At 44.2% G+C, this 17732-nt stretch overlaps 1 protein-coding gene across 13 annotated transcripts in view; it reads left to right on the top strand.

Annotated features, from left to right (window-relative positions):
* Positions 1-1338: 1338 nt before the first annotated feature.
* E2F7 (E2F transcription factor 7) overlaps positions 1339-17732 on the top strand; it is a 48455-nt gene continuing 32061 nt past the window's right edge. For 3 of the 13 annotated variants that reach the window (XM_081483932.1, XM_081483931.1, XM_081483930.1), the window contains exons 1-5: positions 1339-1563; positions 2243-2332; positions 10270-10545; positions 11871-12177; positions 16323-16613. In XM_081483932.1, the coding sequence (XP_081340058.1) occupies positions 2243-2332; positions 10270-10545; positions 11871-12177; positions 16323-16613 (964 nt within the window). In that variant the 5' untranslated portion in view covers positions 1339-1563. Of the gene's footprint in view, positions 1564-2242; positions 2333-3339; positions 3376-3767; positions 3816-10269; positions 10546-11870; positions 12178-16322; positions 16614-17732 lie in introns of those variants that run through there. The other 10 variants (XM_081483938.1, XM_081483937.1, XM_081483941.1 and 7 more) reach the window with 7 other exon arrangements.

Raw genomic sequence — 17732 nt, 5'->3', positions numbered from 1 at the left:
AGCAACTGAACAGCAATATATGTATATACACACACACACTTGTACAGAAAGGATAATAATGAGAATGACATCTTTGCTAGAAAGTGTATTGTTTGTAGGAAAATGTCTGTAGACATGCTTTAAAGCCTGGCAAATTCCAACAGTGGGATGTTCTACAGAATAACAGTAACTCTCAACATTGTCAAGGTCATCAAAAATGAGGAAAGTATGAGAAACTGTCAAAGGCAGGAGGCACCTATGGAGACATGAAGACTAAATGTAACCCTGTATCCTGGAACAGAAAAAAAGGACATTGGATACAAATTATGGAAAACTGAATGATTATTTTAGTGAAGAATAACATAGCAATACTGGTTCATTAACTTAACAAACGTGCTATATAAGTTTTAAGATGTTAACGAATAGATGAAACCTGGTGCCCCTGTATGGGAATTCCCTGTACTATCTTGTCAATGTTTCTGTAAATTTAAAGCTGCTGTTAACAGTCACGCCTATTAATACATACACACAAACACACACACACGCTCTATCAACATTCATATTTTAAGTAAGAAACTAAGGTCGAAGGAAGTGAAACATTTCATACAAATCAGCAATGTTGAGGAAATTTCCTCGATTGTCTCCCAGAATGCTAGTCCATACTGCAAAGAGTTATTTAATAAGGCTAAATTATTGGCGATGTTCTGAAAAGGGAACAACACCAATAAACTTTTCTGGACTTGGAAAGGAGAAAGAAAACACAGCTGGTTGTGCTGGCAGTCGAGTTTCCAGGGCTAACCGGCGTGCCATCTGCTCGCCGCCGCAGAGCGCGTAACCATGGTTCACGTGTCGCCCCGGCGTTCGCGTTAGAAGTCGGCCCCGACAAGCCCGGACAATTTCGCGGCCGCGCAGGTTGCGGGGGGAGGGGGTGGCAGCGGCAGCAGCATCCACTGTGTGTGTACCGATTTCCCAAACTCCATCTGCTCTCTCGGCCCCGGGCGGTGCCCGCGGTCTCCCCGCGCGGCCAGCCGAGGGGCGCGCGCGTACTTTGCGCAGAACAAAAGAGTCCGCGCCCGCGGCCCCCGCCCCGCCTCCCGCGGCCGCCCGGGCCCGCGGCCCCCCGGAGGCGCCGGCTCCCAGGCCCGAGGTTTCCAGGTGCCCGGAAGGGGCGGGGGCGGGGCGGCCACCATTGAGCGGGCGAGGTCGAAACGCGCGCCCAGGAGCGCCAAGACGCGGGGGGGCGGCGCGCCCGGGCCGAGCCGCCGCGCTATTGGCCGGGGCCGCCCCGCCGGCCGCCGCTGATTGGCGGATGCTCAAATTCGGTCTCAAGGCGCCAGAGGAGGTGTTTTAGCGGGGACCGCGGTCCGGAGCCGGAGTCGCGCTCGGCGGGCCGGAACGCTGGCGCTCCGCGGTCGCCACGGGGTCCCCGCCAGCGAAGGGTGCTGGGGGCGGGGAGCCGCTCGCCTAGCTTTCCCCGCCCGATGTCGCCGTCCGGCTGCTGATCGAGTCCCCCAGCCGATCCCGCTCCACCGTGGGGCTGCTGAGATCCCGGGAGAGGCAGGAAGCCTCCTTCGCAAAGTGGAAGTGAGTAGCGCCTGCAGGGAGGCGGGAATTGGGGGGAAAGGGGACCCTCCGCCTCCAGCCACCCGTCTGCTACCCCTCCCCTACCCGGCTGGCGAGGAATCGAGGCATTGCTGCCTCTGGACCAGGCGTGCGTGTGGTGTCTGGGCTCCAGCTCGCCCTCCGGCCGGGCAGTAAAGAGACGACCTGCCCTACCTCACGAGCTAGGGGTTTCCTTGGAAGAGTTTGACTTTGGGGTCTGCTCGGAGGCCTGGGAAGGGACTGCTCTAGGCAGAGTGGGTTTGGTCTAGCGATCAGGTTTCCTTCCCCCCATTCAAACCCCGGTCAAAGCCGAATTCCTCCCAGTTCTTTGCGCCAAAATTAACTGACCCAGGAGACCCTATGACAGATTTGCCCTACACCCTCTTGACTTGAAACTTAATTTTGTCCTGTTACTTTTCATTAAAAATTACTATTTTTATCGGTTTTTTTCTTCCCAGTTTCAGTATTACTAAGCACAACTTTTAAGTGTTTGTGTTCGTTCGTGTGCGGTTTAGAGACTTGGGGTAGCCGCGACCCTGGAAATTCCCAGAATGAGCTTAGGGAGAGGAAGTTCATGTTCATGAGCAAGTAATAGATATGTCTGTTGACGGAAAGAATATCCAACTGTAAAGTCACTTTCTAATGTAACTGTACATTACAGATGGAGGTAAACTGTCTAACACTAAAAGACCTGATCAGCAGGCAGCCCAGACTAGATTTTGCAACTGAAGATGGGGAAAATGCACAAAAGGTAAGTGAACTTAAATACCTTAAGCTCTATCATATTTAGGATGGTAATGTCTAATTCAATTAAGGATTCCAGCATCCCACTTGTATTTGTCTTATAAACATAATAATCTTGGTGAACATTTTAGAACTATGCTTTTTTTTTAATGGAGGAGACATCCAATCATTATCCTTAAGTTTCTCAGTCATTGTGCAGTGGAAAGAGGCTAGGTTACATGTAATGCTGGAACAAATTTATATGAATCAAAGATATGCTAGACACTACAGTCAAAAGCTTGTAATACTTATAGTTATCAAGAGTAGAATTAATGCATTAATGCAAATGAACTTACAAAACAGGCTCACAGACTTCCAAGAGGAGCTCATGGTTGGGGCTGTAGGGAGAAGGAAGTGTTTAGGGAGTTTGGGATGGACATGTACACAGTGCTGTATTTAAAAACAGATAACCAACAAGGACCTACTGTATAGTACAGGGAACTCTGCTCAGTGTTATGTGGCAGCCTGGCTGGGAGGGGAGTTTGGGGAGAATGGATACAAGTGTATGCATGGCTGAGTCCCTTTGTTGTTCACCTAAGCTATCACAACATTGTTTGTTAATCAGCTGTACCCCAACACAAAATTTTAAAAAAAAAAGTAGAATTAGCTAATGCTGGTCAGAAATGTTAAGTCTCAGTTCCCAGGAAAACTCTATGTGCTAGATTATTGAAGTATAGAGAGATGTTCTTCATACTGATGAACCAGCTCCTAGAGGCTGTTCCATCTTGCCAAGAGCATGACCAGTGCCTCCCGATAAAGTGACTGAGTTCTCCAAGACTGAATATTTTGCAGTGCTCCTGCTGGTTTTGCACTGAGCCCTCCCATGGTTTTGCATGCCTTGTAATGTGTAAAACAGTGGGGCTGTGTTCAAGAAACATTATGAAGTAACCAACCATAGCAGTGCCTAAACAGGACTCACATCATCACAATGCCCTTGCCAGCTGGTGCCCTACTGAAAAGGTGGAAGAGCTTCTTAGTAATGAACATCTCAGCATTTTTAGGCAGAGGCAAGTAGATATGACATAGCCGGGTTTAGAAACTAAATATCAATTTGAGCCCAGCCACTTCCTTAGGCATTGAACTTCTCTCAGTCCCTGAGCTTAATTTTGGGCTTAGCATCCATCATGAAATTGCCTGACTGCAAAGTGTCTGTTATCTGGGCCTTTGAAGAATACTTGACAACCATTAATTTTGGATAGGTGTGAAATTATATGCTTTTTCATGTATGATTTCCACCCCTCACCCCAGCATTTGATTTATTTTTGTTGGGAAAAGAAGTATACCAAAACATTAGTGTTTATAAAGAGGACTTTTAAAAAATTCCATTTGCCATATGAGATTGACAATGCCCAGACTTTAAAGTATATATTCAGAGTTTGGGGTTTGCAAGTTTCAGAGCAAAACTTCTTAATTTGGATGGGACACCCTTGAAAGAATGTGTATATCTTTAAGTAAGTAAGTGTTAGTCACTCAGTCGTGTCTGACTCTTTGCGACCCGATGGACTGTAGCCCACCTGGCTCCTCTGTGGGATTCTCCAGGCAAGAATACTGGAATGGGTTGCCATTCCCTTCTCCAGGGGATCTTCCTGACCCAGGGATCAAACCTGGGTCACCTGTACTGCAGGCAGATTCTTTACCATCTGAGCCACCAGGGAAGCCACGTGTATACCTTTATATAGAGACAAAGCCAAGCGGGGGAGAAAAGGCAAAGTTGGTATCCACTTCTTTCCTTCTAAGTAGATGACTTTTATCAAGTGCTTTCAACGAGGGTGCTTCTCCTACTCTAGCCCAGTAAGTACTGTGCCTGGCTGAGCTTTCATATTTTAGTGGATATAGAGAAAACTCCAGATGATTCCATAGAGATTTAGGAAAGTGACTAAAATGTTTGAAATAGAATGCAGGGCTTATTTCACCTGTCAAAGAGATGGCAAAGGAAGAGATGAGTGCTCCAGGAGATGCTCGAAGGGGCTTTCATCTCTTTTTTCACATTGCTGTAAAGTAAAGGAAAGAGGATTTCTAGGGATGCTGAGAATGTGGGATTTGGAGTCAGATCTGGGTTTGAGTTCCTGTTCTACCATATGTTAGCTCTGTAAGCTTGAATAAATTTATTTATCCAGTTTTTCAACAAATATTTTATGTTCCAGTTGCTGGGAATACAGTGTTTTAATAAATCTCCTAGCTTCCCTAAGCCTATTTTTTATTTTATGAATTGGAATTAGTAAGTAGACTCTCTTCTCTGGGTGTCTATAAAGCATCCAACAACCCATATTTTTCAACCTTACTCAATTGAATTGACAGCCCAAAGATAAATATGATGCAGGCCTGGCCCTCAGTTACCTGAGAGATGTTTCAAGGACTCAGATGTAAAACTCACCAACTAGCCTATGATTTGTTAAGTGCTATAGGAGTGGGAACCAGTTGCCCCAGCAGAATAGAAGAGTAAGAAAGAAATTCATGGGGAGTCTAGAGAAAGTTGGAAAGCTTCACAGGGGAGATAATACTTGGGCTGAGGACTTTGGCCTACAAGGGAACAAGAGGAATAAGATGGACTTTGTAGGCAGAAGAATCATATGAGTCTATGTGGTGTGGACATTCAAGAAATGTTCAAAATTTCCAGAGTGGCCAGAAGCTAGTGGTACTTCCTGACACCGTCTGGTGGGTGCCTGGAACAGTGTCCTATGGGTCAGTCAGCATGTAGAGGACTTATCTTTCTTGACTGTCTGATCTTCATTGCTCAAGGTCTATAGTACTGTATTAGGCATGCATACTTCTTACCACTTATGGAGAAACTTTTCTTTAAAACGTAAAGTTTACTGTGCCCAAGTTGTGAGATTATAAACAAGACTCTCCTTTTCAGTTGTCTGTATTGCATTTAGGAATGACAAAAGTAGAAAGAGGATGGTTTGGGATGAAGGAGTGGACAGTAAAGATTGAGCTTTGGGAGGGCTATGTGAAGGAGATAACACCTGAGCTAGGTCTTGAAGGAATAAATGCTAAGACTTAGGCAAGTGGAAAGGAAGGATACTAGTAAAGAAGTGGAAGCTAACATGGTAAATTTGGGGGCCTCACCTAGACTCAGTGGGCATGCATTTTTGAAGGTCATTCATCTTTTGCATGCTAAGTTGCTTCAACTGTGTCCAACTCTTTGCAACCCTATGAACTATAGCCCATTGGGCTTCTCTTGCCATGGGATTTTCCAGGCAAGAATACTGCTGTGGGTTACCATGCCCTCCTCTAGGGGATCTTCCCAACCCAGGGATCAAGCTCATGTCTTTGGGCGTGGTTAAAAAAAGAAAGCGAGTTCAACTGGAAGCATTTATTTATACCCGTGTGATTACAGGTAAATAAATAAATATGTGCAAGAGGCAGTTGGTTGCCTGATTTGGGAATTCATGGAAGGTTCTAGCCAGATACAACCTTGGGAATTATCAAATATGTGTTGGTTTTAAAGCCATGAGTGGGTGAGCTGCCCTGGAGAGCAAACAGGGGAGTGTGGAGGGCTGAGGTTTCTAAGAGCAGAAAACGAGGAGCCTTTGAGAAGGAAGAGTCACAGATAGAAAGAGAAGCAAGAGAGAAAAGTGCTAGCTCAGAAAAACGGAGAGTTTTATAAAGCAAATAGTCAACAGTCTTAACCATAGCAGTGAGGTCAAGTGTGGTATTTTGCCACTGACTTGTCGACTAAGATGGGACCTAAATGAGAGCAGATGGGTGGTTTGAGGAACCCCCAGGAGATGGGCAGGGGAAGTCCTGGATGTGGATTACTCATTCTGAAAAGTGTGTTCTGAGGGGGAGGAGAGCGTGTCAGTGACTAGGAGACACCTCCGGATGTGCCTGTCCTATTTGCAATGAGTCTTAAAGAGTAGGGTGTGTTTCAGCGGGCAAAGCTTAGCCTGTGGCATTAGAAACAACGTGATGGTGTGAGCAGCGACTCAGGTATGATAAGATGTGGGACAGCTTTGAAGAAAAGCGAGTGGACTGTTTGAGCAAAATGTGGGGCATGTATGAAGTGGGGCTGGAAAAGAGGTTGGCAAAATATCACCAAGGGCCTTGAACAGGCTGCTGCTGATGTCCTCTTTAAGGTAACATGATCAAGGCTGCATCTGAGAGAGAAGCAAGATTAGAACCCAGATCTCCTAATGACCAGGTCCTTTCTATGGCAGCTCAGTCATAATGCTGGTATAGTACATAATAATGATGATGAACGTTTGTATAGCACTTGGCAGATTACAAAGCACTTGCACCCTCAGTATCTGGTCTGATCCTCACAGCAACTGCATGGCAGGTAAGCCAATGCATCACCTGCTTTGCACACGAGAACTGAAGAATCTGTTTTCTGGGTGCTCTCTTTAGGACCACTCTCCCTGAAGAGGTCATTTCCAGGGTATTGCAGCTTTTTCCTGGCAAGCAGATCTGACGTGGATATTAGCGGTCAGGTGGTGTATCAGGGAGTGCCCTGGGGACAGTGCCCATTTAAGGGACAAGAAGGCAGCAGAACGAGACAGCGGGTGAAGTGAAGCAGTAGGACATCTCAGCGGAAGTCGGGTTCACCCTGAGGGAAGCTCCGGGATGACCCCCCCGGAGTGGTTCTGAGTCTGGGCAAAAGGACCCGGCTTCTCCATGTCAGTGTGGCCTCTCCCAGCCACTGAGGGTAGTACTGGTCTCTCAGGAAGGGGCGTGTCCTGGACGAGTCAGTCCTCTTCAGCCAAAGCATGAAGATGCTTACTGTTCGCATTAGTCCAGCAGCTGGGGTGATGAAGCATTCATTCCTCAAGAGAGTTGGATACATCCCAGTGTCCACCACACGGCTGGGCAGCCTTCCTGGAAAGCCTTGGAGATAGATACTTTGGTCTGAACCCTTATTTTATAGATCTGGAAACTTGAGTCCAGACAAAATGAACACTTTGTCTAGTATCAGCAAAATACAGAGTAGAGTCCAAAACCAGGTTTCTCAATCTAATCCCTTCCTTCACCTTCCACGGTGTCAGGATTTTGGGGTAGACAGACGGATGGAGCACAGTGTGATTAGGTTGCAGCAGACTTTCTGCCCACCTGAGACCTCAAAACAACTTTCTGTTTTATTTTCTGTTGATGTAGAGGTGTGGTAACGATCGTAACCTACCACGTGACCTGACTCCCCTCCTACTTACCCAGGGATTGAACTTGGGTCTCCAGCATTGCAGGCAGATTCTTTACCATCTGAGCCACCAGGGAAGCCCCAAGTATTACTTGAACTGTAGTGAAAATACATCAAAGTGCTAGAGGAAATGATTGATCTGAATTGTTCCTCAGTAGGGAAAAGTAGGAGGAGCTCAGTGTTCCTTGGAAGATAGCTACCATGGAGGCAGTGGAGAAGGAGGAAGAATCTCTGCACCTCTGCAAGCCTGGGCCACACCCTCCACCATGGGGAGACCTTTTGAAATAACTCGATAATCAAAGCCCGTTGTTACTTTTGCACCTATGAGGAGCGAGGCATTGTGCAAAAATAGTGAAGAATGAGACATGTGGAACTAGCTCCCTGACCTCCAGAGGTGCCCGGTCTCGTTAACGAGACAAGACACACGCCCAGGAAGTTAAATAGCAATACGGTGTGCCCTGTTCTATTAGCTCTGAGCTCAAGGATGGATGGTAATAAAGGACAAAAAAGTCGGGGGAGAGAATAGCTAAGTTTTATTGAGTGCTCACTGTATGCCAGGAACTATTCTCATACCTCTGGAGATCAGTATTTTTATGAACTTCATTTTCAGTTGAGAGAATTAAAATACAGTGAGGAGAAGGAAATTGCCTGCACTCACCCTGCTGATGAGCTGCAGAGGCAGGTAAGCTGGCCCTACCAGCCTGCATGCAGAACTGCTCCCCATGCCGCCTCTCCATAGATGCTTGTGGGGATCAGTGGCCTGCTGGGTACCCCGGAGCTGCGAAAAACATAACTCCATCCCAATTCATACTCCAGACAAGCTGATTTCTAGACAGAAACTTAGAATTTCGGAAACTTAGATGCAGAAATTCAGAAAATGCTATCAGCTATTTCTTACCCTACCCATGACTTTTATACTGAATGAGTTTGTATGTGACCTCAGGGAAGGTACCCTCTGTGTGCCTCAGCTTCTTCATCTCTCAGCTTGAAAAATAATAGTACCTAGGTTAGAGGATTGGATGAGGAGTTAGTGATGTAAAGCACATGAAACAGGACTTCTCTGGTGGTCCAGTGGTTAAGAATCCACCTGCCAATGCCAGGGACATGGGTTCGATCCCTGATCCTGGAACATTCCACATGCCACAGGGCAACTGAACCTGAGCACTACAGCTGCCAAGGCCACCTGCTCTAGAGCCTGTGTTCCACAACAAGAGGCCACTGCGCTGAGAAGCCCACTCACTGCAACTGGAGAACACCCATGTGTAGGAACAAAGATACAGCGCAGCCAAAAAAAAAGTGCACGAAACAGGTCTTGTCTGTAGCACATAATATGCACTCAGTACTTTCCCTTGAGAGTTCCCCTGTAGAAGACTCATCAGAATTGCGCACTAGTAGGAACTTGTTAAGAGATCTGAGGAGATTTAGGCTGGATGCTAACTGCTGCAGTGGTATGAGAAACTGTCACCCCCATCTCCCCTCCCTTCCCGTTACCCTAGGACAGAACTCACTCACCATGGCTAGCTGGCAGCTTCCACTGATCCAAGGAACAAGAGATGGCCTGCTACCACAAATGCCAGTTTCTCCCAAACAATTCTTTTACCCTTTTCACATGTTGCTCATTTATAGGAAAACACTTTTTTAAAACCACTTCTCAGCCAAAATCCAAGCATGCAAAAAGCAATAGAGTGATATTGTATGCAGGAATACCAAATATGCAACTCATCCACCTTGCTAATTATGTCAGGCACAATTGCCTCTAGGTGAATTCAACTATGGGAAGAGCAGAATCTTTTCTGGTTTTGAATGGCAAATCTTATTCTGCAGGAAAGAAATTCATTTCAGAAACTAACTTCATAGTGTCAAATGTGAGTTCTGAGTACTCAGTCCTTTCTCTTAATGGATTAATGGACCCATCATTAATCTTTTCTTATAATTAGCTAAGACATTTTTCTTAAAGTATGGTCTAGGGAAAGGTGCTAGTCCACAAACTTCTATCAAGCTGCAAAAAATCAATAGCAGAACTTGAGAGGTTAGCATTTAGAAACCTCTATAATAGTTGGATCTTGCCTCTATAACATCTAAGCCTGTGATCAGTGGTCTCTTCTTGTTGGACAAGCTTTAGGTTGGGTTGAGTGGCAAACTCAAGGGGAGAGTCACACGTGATGGGAGTTGCATGTGAGTCCTATGAAGGAAGACCATGTATCAGTTTGTGGGAGTTTGGAAGTGAAAGGTGCTGGTCATTCAGCAGGGGTAGTTTGAGAAGCACCACTCTAGGGGGGGGACCATACATCACTGGGTGGTTTGAAATGTGGCCTTCTCTGGATGCGCTTCATTAACTGCTGTGTTAGCACTGGTGAACATTGAACAAAAACATAATCGCTCTTCACTAGTTAGTGCAAACTTGTGAATAGTGTTTAAAAAATATGTCACTTAGAAGCAATATGGATTCAACCCACATTGGCTCTTATTATCATCCCCGACTATTATAAACATCCACCAGTGATAGATATACTCATGCCTTCTTTCACAGAGATGCCATAAAAAATATTTAAAAGGAGTAGCCAATTATAATCAGTTTCTCATTGGAACCACCTTTTGATTCCTATGGATCCTTCTGTTTATTTTCTTTCATCCTATCCTGATAATTTTCAGCCCTGAACATATGGTCTGTTTGCAGTTTATTGTCTTAGTGAATGATGGGAACAAGGTACACTCTTAGCTGATACCTGCCCTTTCTCATTTTTGCTAAAAGGTCTTTTTTTTAAAAATAGGAAAATATATTTGTTGATCGCTCAAGGATGGCCCCAAAGACACCAATAAAAAATGAGCCAATTGACTTATCGAAGCAAAAAATCTTCACTCCAGAAAGAAATCCCATCACTCCAGTTAAGCTTGTTGACAGACAGCAGGCAGAACCGTGGACGCCCACTGCTAACCTGAAGATCCTCATTAGCGCTGCCAGCCCAGACATAAGAGACCGAGAGAAGGAAAAAGGACTGTTCAGGCCCATTGAGAACAAGGATGATGCGTTTACAGACTCTCTGCAGGTATACAGGCTGTGCTCCTAAGGGCTTTCATAGAATTTAAAATTTTTAACCTAATTATTAAAAAGTCACAGAATTCTCAACTTTTTGGTTGCTATTGAGTTGAAAGCACTATTCAACTTAATCCTTTTATTTATTTACAGCTGAAATGGGACTCTCATTCTCTGTCTCATTTTTCATAATGAGAATGTTTTGTTTTCTTTTCTTCTGTTTTGTTTTTTTCTCTCTTTACCAGTATGTGTTTTTTAATGATAATTTTTTTAAGCAATGATATTTAATAATTTTGATTTAATGAAGAAATTTGGATTTTTTAATGCTGCCATGAATTATAATTTTCACTCTGATTTAATAATCTAAATATTTGTGATTTGGGAAATTTTATTATTCTCCCATGTATGTTTAGTTCACTGGTTTAGTGCTTTAACATTAAGTCGTCTTTAAATTACCTGTCCTGTAGGAACCAGAGCTCCTGAACAAGCAGCATATATATACATTTTTTTTAAAAGTCTTTCTTGGGACTTAAATTGAGCCTTTTTCAAATGTGGGTTGATAAGACAAGGGCACTAGTTTAATGTGCTTACAATAAGAAAGCGTAAGGAAGAGTAAGATTTAGCTGTCCTTGTTCAGGTCTATCAACTTTTGGTAAATTGTGAAAAATAAGAGCTTGGTGACACAATGCAGGCAAGTCCATTTCAGATCTTGATGTTAATAGGAATTACACAGGATCTTAGGAAAAGATAGATTCTGATACATCAGGTCTGAGGTGAGGCCTGAGATTTTTATAGCTCTTAACAGGCTCCTGGTGATGCTGATCTACAGAGCACACTAGTAGCAAGGGTGTAGCAACATATAAATTATTGCATTGTTCATTTTTTAATTTAACCAGTAGACTCAGCCTCAGGGCTTCCATGGTGGCTCAGATGGTAAAGAATCTACCTGCAATACAGGAGACCTGGGTTTGACCCCTGGGTCAGGAAGATCCTCTGAAGACAGGAATGGCAGCCCACTCCAATATTCTTACCTGGAGAATTCCACGGACAGAGGAGCCTGGTAGGCTACAGTCCATGGGGTTGCAGAGTCAGACACGACTGAGCAACTAACACACACACAGAGACTCAGCCTCAAATCACAAAGGAGGAAAAGTTCAGTTCAGAAAAAGCAGTAGGAAAAAGGTTAAGAAAATTAGGTTAGGAAGAGTGTTTTAACTAGAATCTGGGATGGTAAGGATTAGGATGTTCCCCTCAACTCGCCGGTCCCACCCCCTGCAATTTCTCCTTCAGGATGTTAACCGTGACATCTCCCGCCTCCCCTCTGTCTGCCCTCTGTAGCTTGATGTTGTGGATGACAGTGCTGTGGATGAGTTTGAAAAGCAAAGGCCAAGCAGAAAACAGAAAAGTTTAGGACTCCTGTGCCAGAAGTTTCTAGCTCGCTATCCAAGTTACCCTCTGTCAACTGAGAAAACTACCATCTCCCTAGATGAAGTTGCTGTCAGTCTCGGTACGTATCATGGGATCACCTGGAGGCCTGTCTGCAGTTACCGTGGGAAGCTGATTCCTCGGGCAAGCCAAAGGCGTCAGATCACCTCCTCTATAAGCAAAGAGCAGGCGCTCCAAAAGAGTGAGGACAGAGCAGCAGGTAGAGCTTTTCTCCTGTCGTTATCATTATGCATAGAATTCCAGGGAGCCTTCTAGGCCTGAGGGTCAAACAAATATTTGGTTTCTTTAACCTCAAAAAATGTGTTTGCAAAAGACTCACGTTACAAATTAATAGCTAATACCTTAATTCTATCTTATTTCAGACAGACTCAAAAGATTTTTAGAAATATCCTGCTGTTTATTTTTTTTTAATGCTTCTAAGAGTTCAGAACTGCTATTATTTCTGTTAAAAAGCCAAATTTGAAAGCAAGAGAGTTATGTTTGAAGCCCTGTACTGTGACCTTCACAGTAAGTCTGCCCAACTAGAAAAAGCACATATGGATATAATTCAAACAGCTAAGCCTTATAACAAAGAGGAATACATCCATTCACATGGTGTGACTGTGTGTCACTGTCTGGGCTATAAATTTGCAGGCAGCTGATCCGAGTAGAGACTCCTAGTGGACATGGATTGCAGTTAGTTTCACAATGAACATACTGTTGACAATGAACAAGTAGAAATCACAATGATTTGAAGATGCCAGAGTGTTGCCTTAACAAATTAGTACAGTTTACATATATGAAAAAAGAAAGTCAAAGAAATCAGCCCAGTAAGCTTTATGACCCTGGAGAAGGGCATGGCAACCCACTGCAGTATTCTTGCCTGGAGAATCCCATGGACAGAAGAGCCTGGTGGGTCCTTCGGGTTGCAGAGAGTCAGACATGACTGAGGCAACCTAACACGCATACACACATGCATGCAAGGCTTTATGATAGATTATATTTTTAGTTGGTTTATTAGTTCTGTATCTTCCCATAGCCCAAAGAATGTGACTCAGTTGATCCTTGTCAATCTGAATTATTCAAACGGATGGTTAAAAAGATTTGCTGGAAATTGAAGTAATAAGGAGCCAATGGTTGTGATGGGAAGACTGTGGGCTGGACTTTGGGTAAGACAGAACTGGATTTGAAGCCCAGCTTTCTAATGTATAGGCTGTGAGAGATTTAAAAAGTTAATTTATCTTTTCTCAGTCATAGCATAGAAACCATAGCACCTACCTTACAGAAGCTTAGAAAAGTTAGGGATAATGTCAATAACGTGCCCAGCTCAGGGCCTGGCTTAGTAACTTATTGCTCCATGGAACAATTTCTACTCAGCTGTTATGAGAGGTACCCCCTGCCCACTTCCACAATCCTCAAGCTGTCCTGTCAACCGGTACAGCTAGGAAGAGGAAGCAGAGGGCTTTGACAGGGGGGAGCTATTTTAGAACCCAGGAATAGGATACAGTATTCTGGCTTTGGTAGCAATGAAACAAGATAAGAGCCAGCTGGACAGAAGCTTGGTGTAAACATAGTCCTAGAAACTAGTCTTAAGAGGTTGAGGCTAAAAGAACAGATCATACAATCTCTTTCTCATTAGGGTTCCTCTATACACCCACCCCTTATCAAGAGATCTTGCTGATATCAAAGCAGAAGAAAAAAGATTAGACGTTGGAAGGCTGCCTTACAGGCCCCAGGGAGGACAGGAGAGCGGACTCTGGCTCTCATATGTAGGTCTCCTGTTATAACCGGCTGGAGCAGAATGCCAAAGGCTTTTGCAACAACGTCCTACTGTGTCATGATTTCCCAGGCCTGCCAAATGAACTTCCCATCTCTCTTCATGTGATATAAGATGGGGTCCCTTCCTAGAAGCTATATCCAGGGTAACCATCTCCTTGATTGAGTCTAAACTCCTGGCTCTATCCCAGGTCACAAGCTGTAAGACCCGCTTTTAACTAAGGATCTGCAGAGCATTCAGATTGCATTGTTTCCCAGTTTCTAGTCTCATGTAGATTTGATACTGATATTACAGGTAAGAAGTTAAAGAACTGGGAATGACTTTAGTAAATAGAAAATTACACAGCCTAGGAAAATTTACTGGGCTGAGATGCTCTTGATGAGCTCTGTGGGGCATTAGGGAAGCGTGGTAACAATGAGTAAATGCTTGTGGGCGTAACTAACGCCATGACTAGGATGAATAAGATTGCCTCGAAGACCAAAGAAAAAGAAGGCTCAGCGCCAGGGAGAATCTTCCTGACAGAGCAACCTGCAGGACTTGAGGTCTGTGAAATGGAACTTTTAGATGCCCCCAGCCAGTGGACAGTTAAACTCAGTCCAGATTGCAAAAGTGAGTGATCAGTCAGGCAGCACACCTATTGTCAAGCAGTATCTTATTGTCTAAGTGGTCTGAATCGTCCTTTTATTTCTTATTTTTTCCTTTATTTCTTGGGATGTCTAGCCACTAGATGGAGACTTAACAGCTCCTATCTAATACAAAATAACAAAACAGTCGGGCACATGGCTGGCCCTGGGATGTCTCAGTTGCATTCACATGACATTTCTAATGGGAAGGTTTCTGGCGAGTTACACTCTAAACGAGATGTGTTAATATATGGAAACAGACTGGACCTGGGGACCAGGCAGATCTGGACAAGGGGCTGCTGACTGCTTCTGCCAGCACCTTCCAGCAGGCATCTGGCAGCAGAGCCGGAGCTTTTGGAGGGTGAAGAGCCTTTCAGGGTCATGAGTCGAAATGTTCTGATTGACTGTGAAATGCCTCTTCAAGCGGGGATAGCGCTTCCTCTCAGCTCCAGCTTTCTTGTAATCTGGTCTATTTCTTGTGTTAAGTCTTTGGAAAGCCAAGAACTGCATACACTGAGTCTGCTCTGATTATACAACAGCTGTTGGCAAGCGAAGGGGAAGAAGGCATTTATGTTGCTGGGCCCTTTTGCTTGGAGATGCCTGGCAGCATTTGTTACGGATACTTAGGCGAGAGCAAAAAGGGCCAGTGAGTCCCAAAAGCCTACGTGTCTATTGCATAACAGGATGAGACACAGATGGGAGGTTTAAAAAATCTGTTTCTACTGTCACCTTGAATGCCAGCAGGAATTTTAGGTATCTCCATCGCCACACAGGAAGTACTTACAAAATAATATACAAAGAGCAGATAAATTAACACCTATCAGAATCCCTTTAAATTTATTGTCGCACTGAATCTTCATCATTTTATATGATAAATACCCAGGCACAGAAACAGTAAGTAACTTCCCAGGCTCACCCAACTAGTAAGGGATAATGCAGGGATTCCAGTCCAGGCAGTCTGACCCTGAAGACCCCACACTTAACCCATGAAAATATTTTTAGTAAATTCAATAGACTGCTCATAATCCTGGCTATTTAGGGAGTGTTGTGTAAGTGGATAGGGAATCCGTGAACTGGATGGTCAGCCTGTGCTGGAGTTTCTGTGCTTTATTGATGGGCTGTGTGGCAGGACACGGTGTGTGAGAGCACAGGGAGAAGTGTCCACAGCTATGATGAGCACACGGAGACCTCTATGTCCCAGCCCCAGCCCTAGCTTCCTCCTGCAGCCTGAGAAGGGTGCCCAAGCTCTTGACTCCTAAGTTTCCAGCACAAAATAGGAAACAGAACATTTACCATCTTTTTCCCTACTGGCCATTACAAGAATTAACAGGGTAATTTTTTCACATCATTCAAACTCTAGGAAGGAGAGTATGGTCCAATAATGAGGTTACAGTTATTGGACACAGTTTTATAGTCTGTATAATTAGGACTAACTAAAGTCAAAATCAACCGTCCAACCTTCATCCAGCATTCATCACTATGATGCATATTGCTCAATCCCACCAGTTTTAACATGTTGAAATGTTCATGTGGTTTACCTAACAGGTTCAAAGAAAAGTTGCTCTACTATTTATGTAATACAGATGGAACTATCATCCATCTCAAGGTGGATGTTTACCCTAGATCTTATCAAGAGTTGGATCCCAAGAAGAAAAAAGAAAAATAATTTCTGTTGCTTGCATTCTCATAGGATGAATTTGTTGAGCAATTATATTTGTTGGGCAAAGCATCACACAAAATAGTTCACAGACAAGGCCCAAGCCTTCAAGGAATTTATACTCATAAATGTTCTTCAGGGCTTCTCTGGTGGTCCAGTGGTTAAGATTCTGCACTTCCACTGCAGGGGGCCCAGGTTTGATCCCAGATCGGGGAAGTTCAGCATGCCATGCAGTGCTGCCAAAAAAAAAAAAAAATTAGAAAAATGTTCTTCAGCATGACAATGGTTGGCTTCTATTTTTCAAACAGGCGTTGAAAGGAGACGCATCTATGACATTGTAAACGTGCTGGAGTCGCTGCATCTGGTCAGCCGGGTGGCCAAGAATCAGTACGTCTGGCATGGTAGGCACAGCCTGCCGAAAACCCTGAGGAACCTCCAGAGATTAGGAGAAGAGCAGAAATATGAGGAGCAGATGGCACACCTCCAGCAGAAAGAGCTCGACCTGATAGATTATAAATTTGGAGAACGCAGAAGAGATGGCTGTCCCGATTCCCAAGATCCACAGTTACTGAATTTCTCTGAACCAGACTATCCCTCCTGTGAGTCCCCTGGGCCCACACCGGTCATGGCAGGGAGAGGGCAATGGTCTCTTCTGAAGATGGGAAGGGCCAGATGGGCCACCCTGGAGGGATGTGGCCTCTCAGTCTCTCTCATGAAGACGGGCAGACAGATGGCTTCCCAACTGGGCTGCCCACTTGGCCTCACAGAAAACTTGTCTAGTGGCAGTTTCACTTGGTATCTGGTGTGTTTGGATCATAGGTGGTGAATGGTGTTCCAGTTTCAGACTGACAGTCCCATGCTGCTTTCTGTTTGTGAGCCTTTAAGGAAAATTTACTTGGAAAGAATTTCTCTCTTCAAGATTCTATTTGTTCAAAATTATATATTGGAGTGGATGAGTTAGAAAGGAACCCGATTTGCAGAAAATGCTGATTAGGAAGACAGACAACCTTTCATTTGATACTGAATTTTTTTTTACTTACATTGTATTACATTGTTCTTCCCCCTTGTAGCTCCTATGTATGCTGTCCCTCTTTGATCTTTATTCTCATCCTAATCCTCCTTGCTAAGAAGATAAAGTACAAATATTCCTTATGTTTCACTTGCAAATATAAGAAATAGATAAGGAAGGATGGGCCTGGCTGTCATTCCATTTACATCCTCATGCCTTTAATTTCACCCCATGAACCAGTCTTTATCCGAGTAACCAGAGGAGACAGCCATCTGTCGGGGATGATTTGCCTGTCATCTATGGCAACACACATCTAAGCAGTGTCTCTTGCTTACTTATTGTTTATTTCTTTACTTATTGTTTATTTCTTTACTTATTTCCAAAATGCAGCGGAAGAGGTGGGCGCCTCCTCTGCAGATGGTGTATTCTAGCTCTTGTGGGCTCAGAGAAATACAAGTGGAGTCCTTGCCTTTGAGGGAAAAGTTGATGTTCTGAAAACAGTTCCTGATCCCCACTCTATCCTTTCACCCTTCTACTTTAATCTTTTCCAAAATTGATTCATAGATTCTATTCAGTGGAGTATGAGTATAAAGCATTTCAGATTTTATACCAACTATAGAATAATTTTAGGACCCCCCAAAAAAAATCTTACTTCTTTGTGAACCATCTTTTTGTGATGTGTGACCAAGTAGTAATCAAAAGTGATCTT

This window comes from Giraffa tippelskirchi, chromosome 4 (genome assembly GCF_054371585.1).
Source record: "Giraffa tippelskirchi isolate mGirTip1 chromosome 4, T2T-mGirTip1v1.2.pri, whole genome shotgun sequence".
Taxonomy (NCBI): domain Eukaryota; kingdom Metazoa; phylum Chordata; class Mammalia; order Artiodactyla; family Giraffidae; genus Giraffa; species Giraffa tippelskirchi.
The sequence above is the reverse complement of the archived record's forward strand: the minus strand, read 5'-3'. Positions and strand labels throughout refer to the sequence as shown.